General features: G+C 41.4%; 1 protein-coding gene across 1 annotated transcript; it reads left to right on the top strand.

The window, feature by feature from the left end:
* The first annotated feature begins 752 nt into the window (after positions 1-752).
* On the top strand, positions 753-2035 carry LOC124550825 (phosphatidylinositol-glycan biosynthesis class F protein). Its single transcript, XM_047125554.1, has one exon. It carries the CDS (start codon positions 1015-1017, stop codon positions 1768-1770), a length of 756 nt encoding a protein of 251 aa, XP_046981510.1. The 5' UTR covers positions 753-1014; the 3' UTR covers positions 1771-2035.
* The last annotated feature ends 16202 nt before the right edge of the window (positions 2036-18237 follow it).

The following is an 18237-nucleotide window of genomic DNA, read 5'->3' on the forward strand; positions in this document are numbered from 1 at the left end:
ATGCTGCTGACAGCCTGCCTGCTGTCCAGGCTTTAAAATAACAATAAAGTACATAAATTTTGGATATTATTTTACTCAACGCTTGTTTCGATATTGCAGTTGAAAATTCCAAATCCTTGTAGCTCCTTCCTGTTGCTAGGAATCTTAATGTTACCTCAGCCGTTCATGAGGAGAAATTGCCCTTCTCATACAAGTATTTTTTCTCATAATATGAGGGGTTACAAGCTTTAAGAGATAATTATAAGTTTCGACACCCATTCGCAAATAATTTCGCCAGTTCGCAACGAATTTTTTTTTTTTTTTAATTACCGTTTCTCTGTTTGCCGAGGCGTCAACTGCCCGCAATTTTTCAATTAGAGGATTGTATGGTGCTGTCTTTTTGTCTCGGTCACTATATTCTTTACTTTTAATCTTCCACAAACATAGGTGGTTTCTATATATTTCAATGAATTCACTTACAAACTCTCGAGAACACTGACGAGTATCAGCCATTTTAATGTCCTGTGCGTACAAATACAAACACTAGACTGAGCAAACAGCTGTTTCGCGCCAGATCTGTGGCGATCTCCTGTCCACACGCTCCAACTTGTCTGCGCAGATGTGGTTTGAACCCACAGATTTGAGAGGTTTCGCACAAACCTCCAACTCCAACTTCCAGGTTTGCACACACCTCAGGTTGGTGCAAATCTTCTGTCCACACGCAACGATCTGTCTGCGCAGATGTGATGTGATGTGCGCAGACATTTGCGCAGACAGATCGTTGCGTGTGGACGGGCCTTAAGAATTCTTACCTCCATGCTGTATTCTCTTCGTGCGTTATGAAACGCCTTCGGTTATCTAAACAGAGCTTTGCTTTATGTGTTTACGTCACAGAAGTGTGTTGTGACATGTGAGTATTGGGAGAAAAGGAGTGTGATGAGTGGAGTGAGGTTATGCCGTGCAGAAACAGTGATGACTGCTACTGACATAGTAATTGTAAATGACAACGAATCTTAATCACAATATTTGTTGAGGATGCCATCGAAATACCCAATGAACATAAAGACAAATTCTATTTTAGATGACCCAAGTACATGCAGATTAGCGGCGTTTTATGCGAGCTGCACATCTGTGTATTTTGTTATTTTAGTAAGTGCATTGTTCTTAACGAACTACGTTTATTCCATAGGAAAACTAACTTTTTATCCTGTAATAGGTTTAATTGCGGTCCTTGAATGCACGAAATACGTCATTGGCATTTTCCATGTTTCAAAAAAAGATGTCTTTTCTGGTAGATACGAAGACAAGTACTTTACTGGTCAGCGTAAAAAGCCAGTGACAAAAACAAGTCTGAAGGAAGTGTTCAACTGTATTGTAATTGTTACTGTTATGCTTACAGTATACTTTGCCATAGCAATCTTATTTGGTGCTGAATTGTTCAATAAACATGAAGAGACTTTTATGTTTAGCTCATTGCTAACGGTGTTGACAATATTTCCATCTTGTCTGCACCTAGAGTCACAAGCAGCTGTGAATTTATTGTTTGGTGTTCATCCAGCAGGTGACGCTGTTGGACAGCTTTTGCTAAGAAACTTACAGTTCACACTGCTTGGAGCTTGGCTTGGGGCATTTGTTATTCCATTAGATTGGGACCGGCCTTGGCAAGAATGGCCAATTCCTTGTTGTGTTGGAGCCTTACTAGGTTATATTACTGGCAATATCATGATGGTATGTAGCCTGTTTCCAAATATTGCCAAGAAACTGCCTAAATCAAACCGAAAGCTTCGTTAAGCTTTTACAACAAAGTGTTGCACCGTAATTATGAATGTAGCAAACTCTGTCTGATGACTCCTGGTTTATTTTCTATGTATGATGTATCAATTACTATATGCATAGTCTATTCGAAAGTATTTTTGCAGTTATGTACTTATGTGTGTTGTAACATATTTACGTTAATATCAGAAAAATGTCTTTACTGTAGTAATTTATTACTAAAAGTAATACAGCAGAAGACTACATAAAATAAAATACATTGAAACCAGAAAGAGTAGGAATTTGTATTGAGTTTCATGGTGCGTTGTTCGTACCTTTAATTTGTTTCAAGACCAGACTTTGTTACCCACTGCGAATCATGTATGCTGAATACAGTAAAACCATGTCGTGTAATAAATCTCTGATGATTGCGGTGCAATTATATGCTGCCTGTTGTACAGGTAGTCTGTAAACAGTCTGACGGCAGCTGTAGCAGACATGTTGTAATGTGTCAACAGAATGCAAGTAAGTATTTTTTTAGATGATATGTACAGTTTTTTCCAATGATGTGCATGTCATGCAGTGGTACCACATAACAAAGGTGGTTCATCTGATAAATAAATAATATTGTGTCATGATAGACACACCACAAACAGAAGCCCCTCCACAGAATTATCATCTGTTATATGGGCAGGCAACATTTTCGTAAAACGTCTATGATGAGGATAGTGTTGATATTAGTGGTACATATCGACTACATTCCAGATTCCATCAGTGCTGAACCAGTCACAATGATATCTTTCCATGCCATTACGTTCTGCTGATTTTTGGCCTCTGTGATTTCATTGATTTTAGTTGAATTAATTATGTTGGAACAATAGTTATTTGCAGAGTATTTTTATAACAGAAATTGGCTAGAATGGGATAGTGTCCCCCTCCCAAAGCTAAATTGTAGTGTCAGACTAAACTGCAGCAAAGATCTGAAGGTGAAAATATTGCTTTTAGTTAGTGAATCTAATGAATGTGAATGCAAAATATTGGTTGTGGCACACCATGATGTCTGTGTTCACTCAAAGTTTAACACTCATTTCAGTACAAAAATGAAAAAGCTAAATACAGTAAAACCACATCATGTAATAAATCTGATGGTAATCCCTGTGCAGATACATAGAACTGTACTGTAGGGCCTATAAACAAAAGAAATGTGAGGGAATGCTTTCGCTGTGCTGTCTGTACCTAGCATCTCCCTTCACAGACATGTTGCTCCGCCATCAGTTTGCACTCAGATATACGTGCTGGTGGCAACACAGCTGTTCCCCCACTTACTCTCTAAGTTAGTCCATTGTGGGATACCTCCTTCCTCTTCTTAATCAGAGTAATTACAGGTTCCCAGTCATTACCGAGGATGTAGCCTCTATCATGGCCGGCTAATCGTTCCCATACTCAAATCTTGATAGATTATTTAATACCTAACACAGATCTGTGTCAGAAGTGTGAGCAAAACAAGAGGAAGAGTAAATGAGAAGAAAACTGGCTGGTGAAATGTAAAAAATAAAAGCAGCTGTTAAAGATTGAAATACAGTAAAAAGAGATAAGAATGTTGAAAAATTGAAACTAAAACCTTACTGACCTTGAGGAAAAATATTGAGATATGGAATTATTTGGAGAATTCTGAAGGAAAAGAGTGATAAGAGTTGAGAAGCTTTCACAAAAAACTAGGACTCTAAAGGGAATTAAAAAATGCTTTACAAAATATTGAAGGCTGGAAGATCAGACGAAGGGGATATTAGGCTACCACTAGAATTACTGAAATTTTCATAAACCCTAAAACCATCGTCGATGTGTTTACAGCTTGTCTGTAATCTCTCTATTTTAGAGGTTAAGTTTTTCTGTAATGAGTAGTCACTTCGATGGTTTGTTACTTTGTTTTAATTCTAATCATTGAATTGTCATGGTAGATGCAATTTATTTTAAAAGATTCTCTTGTAACAAAATGAAAACTGAGTATTTTTTTAATTTTTGTGCAGATCTACTGAGACATGCAAATTCTTGAAAATTATTCATAATTTGAAGAAGATATCTTGTAGTTTTATAGAAATGCAACCAAGTGAAAAAGTTTTCAGTACAAAATGATTTTTGCGACACATAAGCAAGAATAGAAAATAGATGATCTTGTCTTACCGTAGTTTACTACAGTTCAACACTTTGAATAGTATAGTCTGTGTAATGAAATATGTTCCATTTAGATACCTACAGATCATCATTGTCTTTAGTTCTGCAGCCATCGTAGGTGTAGGAAACTGTAACAGCACTTTTCTTGCAAATTGTTTTGTCGCAAAAGGCACACTTTTCCATGATTTGCAAAGTTTTCGCACCTGGCATCGGCGGCAACTGATGATTCAATGTGAATACCAAGAGCTCTGACCCTGGTTTATGCAGAATCTTTGGCAAGTTCCTTTGTGAGCTCGAGAAAGGGATTTTGCGCTTCTCCCCCCCCCCTCCCCCCCTCTGTAGATTATCCAAGCACTGTTGAAGCTAAATCTAGATTATTATAAAAAGTATAAGTAGGCTGTCTTACTCCACCAACTTTCAGTGCATTCAAGAAAACCATCTGATTAACCACATCTGCTCCGTACTTAGTTTCCTTGTAGCATGTAACTATTTCAGGCTTTGACTTTGTCAGTTCCAGTTTCTTTTCTGGATTTCCTTGATACATTGTAAGGTTCATATTATTGGTTTTCGAAGCTACTTTTTCGCATAAGCCCTTCGTGCACTGAGGCATTTCCCTTCTAATTTTCTATACTGTACCAAGCAAGCTTGTCTTTTTGTTTTCAGATGTTGTGCTGGTAAAATTGAGATGAAGTTGTCACACACAACATTTCTTCCTTTAATTAGATATGGACCTACAAGCTTTTTCACTATGAAGTCACCAAGATGTCTACCATGTGGACGAGTTCCATCTTTATCAAGATATGGAAAATCAATTAGCATATATTTTGAATCTCTGTCGAATGTCCCGTAGTACCGTACTTTGAAGCCACGAACAGAGTGGACCAGTGTGGACAATTGGACAGGAACAGTTGCTCATGGACACAAATATATGGACATGGAATGTACATGCTTTGACAGTTGGCTATGAATCTCTTCTGTACACGTGACATGAGAGCAAACTTGTTATTTTTTAATTGCTTCAACTGTGACGACATGAAATCAAACCTGAGGAGCCTCATAATTCCTCTGAACAAATATGTGACATCACAGACTTGTAAAATTGTGTTCTCCACTTCTATAACCAAAGAAGATCCTTTGGATTCACAGCACTGCTAACAGAGAATATCAAGAAATTTATCAAGCTCTTGTAACAATAATGAAATTTGTCACATTCCAACACTCTATGTGCCTCTGTTTCAGTGCATTTCTTAATGTGTGGTGGTTTCTTTTTTCTGAGTCTTGTTATTGGTTTGATGCAGCCCACCACAAATTCCTCTCCTGTGCCAACCTTTTGCAACCTACGTTCTCAGCTATTTACTGGGTGTATCTAATCTCTGTCTTCCTCTACAATTGTTACCCTTTAGTGCCATTGAGGCTATTCCCTGATGTTTTAAATGTTGTTCTATCATCCTATCCCTTCTTCTAGTCAGTGTTATCCATATATTCCTTTCCTTGCTGTTTCCACAGAGAATCATATCATTCCTTACCATATCAGTGCACCCAATTTTCTACATTCTTCTGTAGCACCACATCACAAACGCTTTCATCCTCCTCTGTTCAGGTTTTCCAATAGCCCATTTCCATTACCAAACGTGCATTCTAGAAATGTCTTCCTCAAATTAAGGTCTGTGTTTGATACTGGTAGATTCCTTTTGGCCAGACGGACAGCTCTTTGGAACTTCAAACGGTGTCCAACTACAGACAATCTTCAGGTATGCAAGGCAAGTGATCAAAGAACGGAAGAGGGCTTCCTGGAGGGAATTCACGACTTCCATTAATCGGTCCACTTCTGCTGCGCACGTTTGGGAATCAATAAGACGGATTTCAGGCAAGAGTAGTCCTCATCCCCTTACGGCCTTGTCAAATAATGAGGTCTTGGTGGACACGCCAGAAGAGATGGCTCACGTTTTAGCTGAACACTTTTATATTGCTACTAAGTCATCCAGACAAGCTCCTGCTGTTCAGGTATTCCGTCGGACTGCAGAGATGAGGAAGCTCTCATTTTTTCTCGCATAATGAAGAAGTCTACAACCTTCCATTCTCCATGTGGGAACTGGAATCAGCTTTATCTGCAGCCAGAGACACTGCTCCAGGACCTTATGAGATCCATTATACCATGCTTCGTCATCTGTGCCCTGAAGCGAAAGGTCAGCTCCTCTCGTTTCAATCAGATTTGGTTTGACGGACAGTACCCCATGACTTGGAAGGTGGCAATCTTAATTCCATTTTGGAAACCGGGTAAGGACCGTAGCGCCCCTAACAGTTATTGGAATGTTGCCCTTACTAGTTGTATGGGTAAAACTCTTGAACGCATGGTCCACCGCTGCCTTGTCTGGCTGCTCGAGTCCCGAGGTTACCTGAGCTGCTCCCAGTGCGATTTCAGGTGCTACCGTTCCACTCTTGACAACTTAATTCTACTGGAGATGGCGATACAGGAGTCCTTCTTGTGCCGAAACCATTTAGTTTGTGTGCTTTTTGATCTCAAAAAAGCATATGACACTACTTGGAGGTACAACATCCTTCGCCAACTTCATGAATGGGAACTACGTGGATGCCTGCCACTTTTGATCCAATCCTTTCTCGAGGACAGGCGTTTTCGTTATCGCATTGGCGATGCCTTGTCTGACTGCTATGTTCAGGAGACTGGTGTGCCCCAGGGCAGTGTCCTCATTGCCACATTGTGTGCAATTGCTATCAATGGCATTTTCTCTGCAGTCAGGAGCCCTGTCAAATGCTCCTTGTTTGTGGATGACTTTGCAATCTTCTACTCTTCCTCTGATGTTACAACGAGGCAACTACAACTGACCATTAGGAGGCTGGAAACCTGGGCCCAGACAACTGGTTCTTGGTTCTCACCTGAGAAGACTGTGTCTGTCAATTTTAATTGTGCTCCTTGGAGTTTTAACCAACCAGAGCTTACAATGGGGAACCGTATTTTACTTTTTTAAGACACAGTGCACTTTTTGGGTTTATTATTTGACTCTAAATTAACATGGCTTCCACACCTGAAAGACCTACAAACAAAAGGCTTTCGGTTGTTGAACATTTTGAAATGCTTTGGCGGAAAAACATGGGGAGCTGACAGGTCCCACCTCATACAGTTTTATAGGGCATTTGTTCGATCACACTTGGACTATGGCAACATGGTCTATGGATCGGCGCGCGTCCGTCCTACCTCCGGATGTTAGATGCTGTCCACCATGCGGGCATTTGCATATCGACTGGAGCCTTTCGGACCAGCCCGGTTCAGAGCCTGTGTGCAGAGGCTGGTGAAACACCACTCTGGATTCGGCAACATAACCTTTTGGCTTGACAGGCACTGAAAATGTCAGCATCACCCGTCATTGGCATTTAGTTCAGTGATCCAATCCGCCTTCAAATGACCGTTCAGGAATCGGCCCCAAGCGACTCAGCCATTTGGTATACGTGCTATGGCTTGCTTCAAGGATCTGGATCTCTCGGGTATGAAAATACACACCCAAGGATGGAACACACTACCACCTTGGTGTCTTCGGAGGCCCAAAGTGATTTTAAGCTTGACGCAGTACCCGAAAAATTGTACTCCAGATATGATTTTTACAACTTTGTTTTCGTCTATTTTAAGTATGTACCATAGTTTTATCGTTATTTATACAGATGGATCCCAGCAGAGGAATGCTCTCGTTGTTCTGTGGTTTTCCCTGATAGGGTTTTTAAAGTACGTCTTCCAGAACAAAATTACAAATTGTTGTTGTTGTTGTTGTGGTCTTCAGTCCTGAGACTGGTTTGATGCAGCTCTCCATGCTACTCTATCCTGTGCAAGCTTCTTCATGTCCCAGTACCTACTGCAACCTACATCCTTGTGAATCTACTTGGTGTATTCATCTCTTGGTCTCCCTCTATGATATTTACCCTCTACGCTGCCCTCCAATACTAAATTGGTGATCCCTTGATGCCTCAGAACATGTCCTACCAACTGATCCCTTCTTCTAGTCAAGTTGTGCCATAAACTTCTCTTCTCCCCAATCCTATTCAACACCTCCTCATTAGTTATGTGATCTACCCATCTGATCTTCAGCATTCTTCTGTAGCACCACATTTCGAAAGCTTCTATTCCCTTCTTGTCCAAACTATTTATCGTCCATGTTTCACTTCCATACATGGCTACACTCCATACAAATACTTTCATAAATGACTTCCTGACACTTAAATCTATACTCAATGTTAACAAATTTCTCTTCTTCAGAAACACTTACCTTCCCATTGCCAGTCTACATTTTATATCCTCTCTACTTCGACCATCATCAGTAATTTTGCTCCCCAAATAGCAAAACTCCTTTACTACTTTAAGTGTCTCATTTCCTAATCTAATACCCTCAGCATCACCCAACTTAATTCGACTACATTCCATTATCCTCGTTTTGCTTTTGTTGATGTTCATCTTATATCCTCCTTTCAAGACACTATCCATTCCGTTCAACTGCTTTTCCAAGTCCTTTGCTGTCTCTGACAGAATTACAATGTCATCGGCGAACCTCAAAGTTTTTATTTCTTCTCCATGGATTTTAATACCTACTCCGAATTTTTCTTTTTCATCCTCTTGGCCAGGAATGTTCTTTTTGCCACTGCTAATCTGCTTTTTATGTGATGGTAAATTTCTCACTGCTCTCATTTCTGCTACTTCTTATTTCTTTCATCTTCTTCGATTTACTCTCAGTCCATATTCTGTACTCATCAGATTGTTCATTCTATTGAACAGATCCTGTAATTCTTTTTCACTTTCACTGAGGGTAGCTATGTCACAGCAATTTTTATCATTGATATCCTTTCACCATGTATTTTAATTCCAATCTTGAATCTTTCTTTTGTTTGCATCACTCCTAACATGCAGAATAGCAAGAAATGCACCAAGCTCTTCTAACAGTAATAACCATCCTTCACATACCATCACACAATGCACCCCTGTGTCAGTTCATTTCTTAATGTGTTTGTGAACAGGTTCGTCAACAAACAGTTGCCAAGCACTTGAGGGAGAATCACCGATGACACACCTTTCCGCTTATGGAGAAGGACCAGAGTTCTCCTGAAGAATAATTTGCTGTCCATGTCTTCCAAACTTGTAATATTAGTAGGAACTACTTCCCACTTCGTTCCATCAGGAACTCCAATCTCTTGTCATACTGCACTACTTCACAGTGCCTATTTATTCCCTTTTTTTGCTCTGTCAAAGGTGCTCACCTACAGTTTCATATCTGCATTGCAGCAGCAGACAGAATGAAGATTACCAACACTGTGTAGCAATCAACAGCACTTCGTTTATTCAGTGCAACAGAGATGTCGCTGAGCAGTTATAGTGTTAAGGTAATTGAAACAGAGTATGTTATTGTAGTTCAGGAGGTATAAAAAATAAGAGAGGAAATAAGGAACTATTTTGATAAGTTATTGAAAGGCAACTATGAAGAGAAGCATCAAGTTAGTGAGCCTATTTACAAGTCAGAAAAAGAAGAAAGTCCACTTACAGTGCCAGAAATAGAAAATGCCTTAAATCTTATTCAAGAAGGAAAGTCACAAGGATTAAATGGATTATCTGCAGATATGATGAAAGCAGCAAACATATAGGGTCTTCATTGGCCATATCATACACTAGGAGTAATGTCAAGGGAAAAAAAACAGAAGACTGGAAAAAAGGAGTGATCAAACCAGTGCAGGAGGATATGTCAAACTATAGAGGAGATACCCTGCTATCACACTTTCTCAAACTATTAGAAAAGATCATAGTGAAGAGACTAAGAATGAGGATAGGACACCAGTTTGCAGAGAACAGCACGGTTTCAGTGGAACAATTGACCTAGTTTTCACCATTACACAACTAATGGAAAAGTAGTGGAAAAATGGGAAATATCTGATTGTAGTGATTTAATTTGAAAGATCTACGAGCTGTGTGGAAACTTTGAAAGCAGTAGGGAATGGTTCTGAACAAAGAGAGGTGTACAGCATAGTAATGCACTATTTCTACTACTTTTCCTTACACTCATGGATATAATTGTTAAATAAATTAAAGATGTGAAATTCGGAGATTGGAGTACACTAGTTCTTGCAAATGATTTGGCTGTGTGAGGAGAGACAGAGCAAGATGATCAGAGGAAATCACAAGTTAATTGTGAGGAAGAAGAAAACAGTAGCAATGAAACTGAACTAAAGATTCAGCCAAAGCTTGGCTGTGCCTTCCAAGTAGAAAAATATGTTAGCCAAGCACGCGGTGTCATCCCATCCCTCATACCTACAGCCCCTTCTTCGGATATTGGCCATCGTCACCAGAGAACCCAAAAGGATGTCGCATGTGGTGGCACATAATTTCTTCTTCTGTCTCTGATAGATAGTGATCTGTTGAAAAAGGCTTGAACTCGGGTTTCTCGCCACGTAAACGGCGGCTCAGTCATGGACTGATGGGAGCCACTGTGTCGTTGATAATGTTCACAATCACAAGTTCCAATACCCAGCGCCTCCACCACAATAATGTCACATAGAAGACGGTGTAATTAGATGAATGACGAACACTAACTTCACTTAACGTAGGTTTATTCAGCACTTGCACATACAAAAGTGTGGAGCGAACTGCCTCCAGCCAGAACACATACAGCATATATACAGCTACAGAACATTCCAGTATTATGATTCTTGACATTTGTGGATACTTCTAGAATGTACTCGAACCGAATATAGAAATTAAAATTGTACAGTCCAGGTGAGTTTTGAACTCACGACCCTCCATGCAACTGTTTAGTATCATATCCACTACACGAAAGTGCTACTCAGCTTCTTCTGCAACAGTATGTTTATTATTGTGGTCACTGTATGCCTATACTAACAAGAAACATAGGGGCAAGGTTTGAATGATTTTTTGAGAAGCTGGGGTGAGTAATTCGGTGGCCACTATGGGTGAATTTAAAGGAGGATTTAAAAGCTAGTTTGAAGGGCTCGAAGTGGTGAACTGATTACTAAGCAAGATGATCCTGATAAAGAGTCTTAAAGCTGAATGTATTAATTTTGAAAAGGCTCTGGCAGAGACACAAGAACACACAATTGTTGACTTAAATAATGAGATAAAGCTTACAGATAAATAGCTAAAACAGAATCAAAAACCTGTGGTAAATCCATTAATTACCATTACCCATTTTGCTGTGTTAAATGGGCATTTAGCATCAGTGCCAGCTTTATGCTATTTGCATTAAATCTGTGTGTAATTGAGGACAATGTCTGGGCTCATCATACATAATACTGACTTGAAGTTACACTTTATCATTCAGTCAAATATGCAACATAGACATAGGTCTATGTATTATGTATTCCAGACACTACTGGCCTACAGAGAGGTCCACAAAAATGTCACTCGTTGATAGTCAATATTAACGGAACAAAATTATACCCATTACAATTCTTGCTTGGGGGGAAGGTTATTTTGTGTGTTCAAAGTAACCCCCATTAGCATCCAAACAATGTTGATAACACTGAACTGTTGACTGAACTATGGCTGTCAGTACTGCCGGTGTGATGGGATGCCTCTATGGTTTCTCATAACTCATTCAGTGTAGCTGACTTCTGCTGACTGGAAGAAATCAAGAGAAGTAAGATATGGGGATGATGGTGGATGCTCAAAAGCTCCTCTTTGACCTATCCACCGTCCAGGTAGATTTTCATCCAGGTAGGCTCTGACATCTCTGTTGTAGTGAGGTGGAGTGCCATCTTTTTGTATGTAAAATCTTTAATTTCCATGCACCTCATAGGTGGCAGGCAAAATCAACGTTTGCAGCATATGATGATACACCTCACCAGTTACAGTGCCTTCAAAGAAGAATGTTCCAGTCAGACCGCTCAGTGATGTCTCACACCACAGATTAAAACCCTGAGATTAACATATTTGTCTACATGAACGTGAGGATTTTCAAGAGCCCAGTACATGCAGTTGTGGTGGTTCAGTTTGAATTGCACTTCGTCAGACCAGGTAACCATCCTTGCAAACAGTTTGTCCTCATGAAGCATGCCTTCAGGCCAACCGCAGTACTCCATCCTTTGATCCAGGTCATCCCCATTCATGTCGTGCAGCCGTCTTGGAATGTATACTTCTCAGTTTGCAGCATTCAGAATTCGTCGTATGCATGATTGGCTTACCCTGCTTTCATGTGCACCCTGCTTCACAGATTTTTGAGGAGTAAAATGGTGCAACACAGAAGTGCTGGAAGGTTGACTAGTTGACGTTTTTGGTTGGCCAGACCTTTCCTTATGTACATCCAGACAGTACCCTGGGCTTCAAACAAATTCCAGAAAATGATAAATTGTTGTACGTGGTGGTGGCTGAGTTACATGCACAGTACGCCATTACCATTGGTTCTTCCATTATGTTTTTGTACTTCCAGTACCACATCAATACAGCCTTGTGTTGCTCAAGCGACAGTCTTACTTCGTTCATTGCTACACTGCATGGCAAGATCTGTTGAGAAAACAGTGGTCTATGCTACTGCACAAAATTGAGTGATGTGTCATTTTGTTTCAAAGATGTTGACTATCAAAGAATGTCTGCATTTTTCTGGATCCTCTGTATATTAATTATTACATCTGCTTGTAATTTTTTTTATATCCTCACTGCAAGTTGTATAAATATTGTATATATTACATTACATTATCTTGCACTATAACATTAGTTCAGAATCTATTGCCTTGTATTTACAAAGCCACTATTTATACCTGGAGACTATTTGCAGTTTTTTAATTTCTGTATGGTATTTGGCAAGAGTATGTTTCAGTTGTTTTTGAGCATGTACATTTTGCTCCCTTTTATAAATTTAATGTTAATATTTGTGTATGACTTTATAATTAGTCTGTCATCGGCTGTCTAAGATGGTCGTGCTTGAGGGTTGTTCACACTATTTGTTTTCCTGCTTTGTCATTTTAACCTATTTACCATTATACAGACATGTTCTCCATGCAATTAGTATAAGAACAACAACCAGTATGTACCCTGAACATCAGTTAATGTTTCACGTATACATGAGGCCATGTACACTCCTGGAAATGGAAAAAAGAACACATTGACACCGGTGTGTCAGACCCACCATACTTGCTCCGGACACTGCGAGAGGGCTGTACAAGCAATGATCACACGCGGACACACCAGGAACCGCGGTGTTGGCCGTCGAATGGCGCTAGCTGCGCAGCATTTGTGCACCGCCGCCGTCAGTGTCAGCCAGTTTGCCGTGGCATACGGAGCTCCATTGCAGTCTTTAACACTGGTAGCATGCCGCGACAGCGTGGACGTGAACCGTATGTGCAGTTGACGGACTTTGAGCGAGGGCGTATAGTGGGCATGCGGGAGGCCGGGTGGACGTACCGCCGAATTGCTCAACACGTGGGGCGTGAGGTCTCCACAGTACATCGATGTTGTCGCCAGTGGTCGGCGGAAGGTGAAGGTGCACGTGCCCGTCGACCTGGGACCGGACCGCAGCGACACACGGATGCACGCCAAGACCGTAGGATCCTACGCAGTGCCGTAGGGGACTGCACCGCCACTTCCCAGCAAATTAGGGACACTGTTGCTCCTGGGGTATCGGCGAGGACCATTCGCAACCGTCTCCAGGAAGCTGGGCTACGGTCCCGCACACCGTTAGGCCGTCTTCCGCTCACGCCCCAACACCGTGCAGCCCGCCTCCAGTGGTGTCGCGACAGGCGTGAATGGAGGGACGAATGGAGACGTGTCGTCTTCAGCGATGAGAGTCGCTTCTGCCTTGGTGCCAATGATGGTCGTATATGTGTTTGGCGCCGTGCAGGTGAGCGCCACAATCAGGACTGCATACGACCGAGGCACACAGGGCCAACACCCGGCATCATGGTGTGGGGAGCGATCTCCTACACTGGCCGTACACCACTGGTGATCGTCGAGGGGACACTGAATAGTGCACGGTACATCCAAACCGTCATCGAACCCATCGTTCTACCATTCCTAGACCGGCAAGGGAACTTGCTGTTCCAACAGGACAATGCACGTCCGCATGTATCCCGTGCCACCCAACGTGCTCTAGAAGGTGTAAGTCAACTACCCTGGCCAGCAAGATCTCCGGATCTGTCCCCCATTGAGCATGTTTGGGACTGGATGAAGCGTCGTCTCACGCGGTCTGCACGTCCAGCACGAACGCTGGTCCAACTGAGGTGCCGGGTGGAAATGGCATGGCAAGCCGTTCCACAGGACTACATCCAGCATCTCTACGATCGTCTCCATGGGAGAATAGCAGCCTGCATTGCTGCGAAAGGTGGATATACACTGTACTAGTGCCGACATTGTGCATGCTCTGTTGCCTGTGTCTATGTGCCTGTGGTTCTGTCAGTGTGATCATGTGATGTATCTGACCCCAGGAATGTGTCAATAAAGTTTCCCCTTCCTGGGACAATGAATTCACGGTGTTCTTATTTCAATTTCCAGGAGTGTATTACTTCCATTATCGGCCAATTTAAATTATTTTATCTCTTATTACAAGTTGTAAGTGAATGTTATACATATTGTATAACATTTTATATCCCTTACAACATCATTAGTCTAAAAGAATTGTCTTTTAGTTACAAGGCCGCTAGCATACCTAGAGGCTGTTTTTCCCCGGCTTTCATATTGTACAGGGAGGTCAAACAATTTCATTTAGCATCCAGTTATGTAATAGTATTTTTGTAATGAAGATTGTAAAGAAGAAAGTATTATTAATGTTAAAATTTTCTCTCTTATTAGCTTTCCATAATATTATGCCATCAGTCTGCAGGTTCGCAGGAGAGCTTCTGTAAAGTTTGGAAGGTAGGAGATGAGGTACTGGCAGAAGTGAAGCTGTGAGGATGGGGCATGAGTCGTGCTTGGGTAGCTCAGTTGGTAGAGCACTTGCCCACGAAAGGCAAAGGCCCCGAGTTCGAGTCTCGGTCCGGTACACAGTTTTAATCTGCCAGGAAGTTTCATATCAGCGCACACTCCGCTGCAGAGTGAAAACCTCATTCTGAAGGCATAAATTATTATCTAAATATTATTTAATGGCAATTCATTGTCATTCAACATAAGTGCAATTGCGGAATAATATTATCTTATTTATGTATGAACAGTCCGTTATTTGAAATCAGTGTACATGGTTAAACATCATTCTTCTTCTTCTTCTTCTTCTTCTTGTGTTACGGCCTCATCATTTTTTCTCTTTTTCTCTCCTGCTCTTCCGAGATCTTCAGTGTCCTTTTCTCCTGTCTGCTCCACTGGTGACACTCTAACCTTTCCCTGTATTCTTCTCTGTCGTCGATCTCCAGCATATTGGTCGATGTGTATTTGTTTCTCCAATTTTCCTTTCCTTCGACCTTGATCCCCAATTCCAACCAGTCCTTACGAAGTTCAACCAGTCCTTACGAAGTTCAACAACCCACTAGATTCCTGTCTTTCCCCTTGTCCTCCCTGTTGTTTCCCACACTCTCTTCATCATCCTGTCCATACTCATCCTAATTATACGTCCAGCAAACCCTGCCCTTTTGAGTCTAATTTCCCCAGATATTGTTCTCATGTTCCAGTACAGTTCTTCCCTAGGTCTTTGCGTTCATCTCTCTCCACCTCTTTTGGGACCTAGTATTTTTCTCATTATTTATCTCTCTTCTTTCACTAGTTGTTCTGCCCCATTTCTTCCTAGTGTCATTGTCTCAGCAGCATATAATACTGCATTCCTCACCGTTGCCTTGTAGTGGCTTATCTTTGCCTCTGTGGATATATTCTTTTTATTGTATATCTCTCTTGTCATACAGAAGGCTGAACCCATCTTCTTTATCCTCTCTGTTATTCCCTCCTTGCTCCTGTTCCTTTCTGTTATAAATTCTCCCAGGTATTTAAATTTATGCACCATCTGCACAGTGCCTTCTGGTGTTTCCCAGTCTGCAGTGGTATGTAATGTCTGTTTCTTGTTATAGGCGACCCTCAGTCCGACCTTTCTGGCTACTGTACTTAAGTCGTCGAGTTAGTTGAGTATTTGCGTCGTCTTCTGTCTCACTTACTATTGCTATGTCATCTGCAAAGGCTAGACACTCCACTTGAGCCCTGTTCTTTTTGTCTCCCACATGGGTCTTTGGTATTCCCATTTCCTTGTTTATTGCTCTCCACTGCCTGGTCACTTCGTCCAGTGCTGTATTGAACAATAATGGTGACAATCCATCTCCCTGTTCAACACCAGTCGTGATCTCAAATTCTTCTGGCAGTGCTCCTCTGAATCTTACTCTTGCTTTTGTGTCTGTCAGAATTTCTTTTATGATTTCTTGTGTAGTCCCACCTAGTCCTCTGTTCTTCAGGATCCTAACAAGAGTCTGTCTGTCGATGGAGTCATACGTCTTTGTGAAGTCCACGAAGGTTATTAATGTCATTTGGTTGTTAAAGACCTATGTTCTATCAGTTGCTTCAGGCTAAATATCTGTTCTATAGATCCTCTTCCCTTCCTGAATCCCGCTTGGTAGTCACCATCTGTACTTTCTACCTGTTGTTCTACTCTCTGGAGCAAGAGTCTTGACAGCACTTTGTATCCGACCTCTAGTAACAATATTCCTCTGTAGTTGTTTACATCTCTCTTGTCCCCCTTCTTATGTATTGGTACTACAATTGTATTCTTCCATCCTTCTGGCAACTTCTTTGTTCTCCAAATCTGGTGGAATATGTTGATCATGTTGTCTATTGCGTTTTTGCCTCCCCACTTTATCATCTTCTCCAGTTGCCTTATTACTCTTTAGATCGCTTACGGCATGTGCGACTTCATCCCTAGTTGGAGGGCTTACCGTAGCTCTCTCTCTTCAGTGTCAGCCCCCAATTCCAGCTCGTCTTCAGGTGGTTCACAGTTCAGCAGGTCGTGAAAATACTCTGCAAAAATCCTGCAGCTCTCCTTCACACTAACAGCCAGCTCCCCTTTCTTCTCTCTTATAAACAGTTCTCTAGCCTTGTTTCCAGTCAGACTCTCTTTGAATTTCCCGAAAAATTGTCTGCTGTTGTTTTTCCTGAAGTTGGTCTCAATCTCTTCCAGTTCCTGCTTCATCTTCTGTGTCCTCCTTGCTTCTCCACTCTCTCCAGGCTTTCCTGCAAGTCTCTACCGCTTCTTCACATTCCTTGTTCCACCACCAGTGCTTCGTTTCTTTTCTTCCTTTCCCCATAGTTCAGCCTGTTTCACCATATTTCGCTTCATTTCGTCCCATTCATTGAATGATTCAGTTCCTTCCTCATATCTGGATCGATTGTGTCTTAATTTGTCTCTGTCTATCTTCATGTTTGCGGTTCTTCTATTCATCTGTGCCAGTCTGTCCCTGTTTGGAATCCAAAGGCACTTAACTTCTGTAAGGTAATGGCCCGATTCTATTCTTGTGTTCCTCCTGACCTTTGTATTCATGATCTCTTTAGTGTTTGTCCAGCTGACTGCTATGTGGTCAATTTGGAATTCCCCAAGGTAGGTACGTGGGTTTGCCCTTGTCTTTTTCTTACCCGGTTTGGCCCTGAAGTGTGTTGTCATCAATCTCATTTAGTGTTCTCGGCACAGTTCAATTAGTCTTTCTCCATTTTTGTTTGTCCGCTGGTGTGCAGGGTACTCGCCCACTACTCCTTTATGTTGCATCTCTCTTCCAATATGTGCATTATAGTCTCCTAAGAGTTTCTCTATATGGTATGTTTGTCAGTGTATCATCTAGCTCCTCCTAGAAACTACCTGCAACTTTGTCTTTCAATGGTTAAACATTGTTGTAATATATTAGTTTAGTGCGGGAAGTGGTCATGTTGAGTCAAATCAAGTCTGTAGCAAGTAAGAATGATGTATTTTTGAGAGGGATGACATTCAGCCAATGGAAAAGCAGACAGTAGCAGAATATTGTTCAAGTGTGTGGGACCTGTACCACAGAGGATTAACACAGAATATTGAATGTATACAGAGAAAGGCAGCACGAATGGTCACAGGTTTGTTTAACCTGTGGGAATGTGTCATGGAGCTACTTAAGGAACTGAACTGAAAGATTGTTGAAGATAGACGTAAACTATCCTGAGAAAGTCTATTAACAAAGTTTTAAGAACCAGCTTTAAATGATGGCTCTAGGAATACCCTACACCCTCAACATATCGCTCACACAGGGATCATGAGGATAAGGTTAGAGCAATTGCTGCATGCACAGTGTCATTCAAACAATCCTTCTTCCAACACTCCATACGTATGGGGAAGAGAAAGAAACCCTAATAACTGGTACAATGGACTGTACCTTTTTCCAAGCACCTCATGGTGCATGGGAGAGATGTAGATG

Source organism: Schistocerca americana, chromosome 1, assembly GCF_021461395.2.
Source record: "Schistocerca americana isolate TAMUIC-IGC-003095 chromosome 1, iqSchAmer2.1, whole genome shotgun sequence".
In the NCBI taxonomy this organism is placed as follows: Eukaryota; Metazoa; Arthropoda; class Insecta; order Orthoptera; family Acrididae; genus Schistocerca; species Schistocerca americana.

Bases quoted from the DNA above. Each gene is read 5' to 3' on its own strand.
- LOC124550825 (XM_047125554.1), top strand. From the start codon at position 1,015: ATGCCATCGAAATACCCAATGAACATAAAGACAAATTCTATTTTAGAT.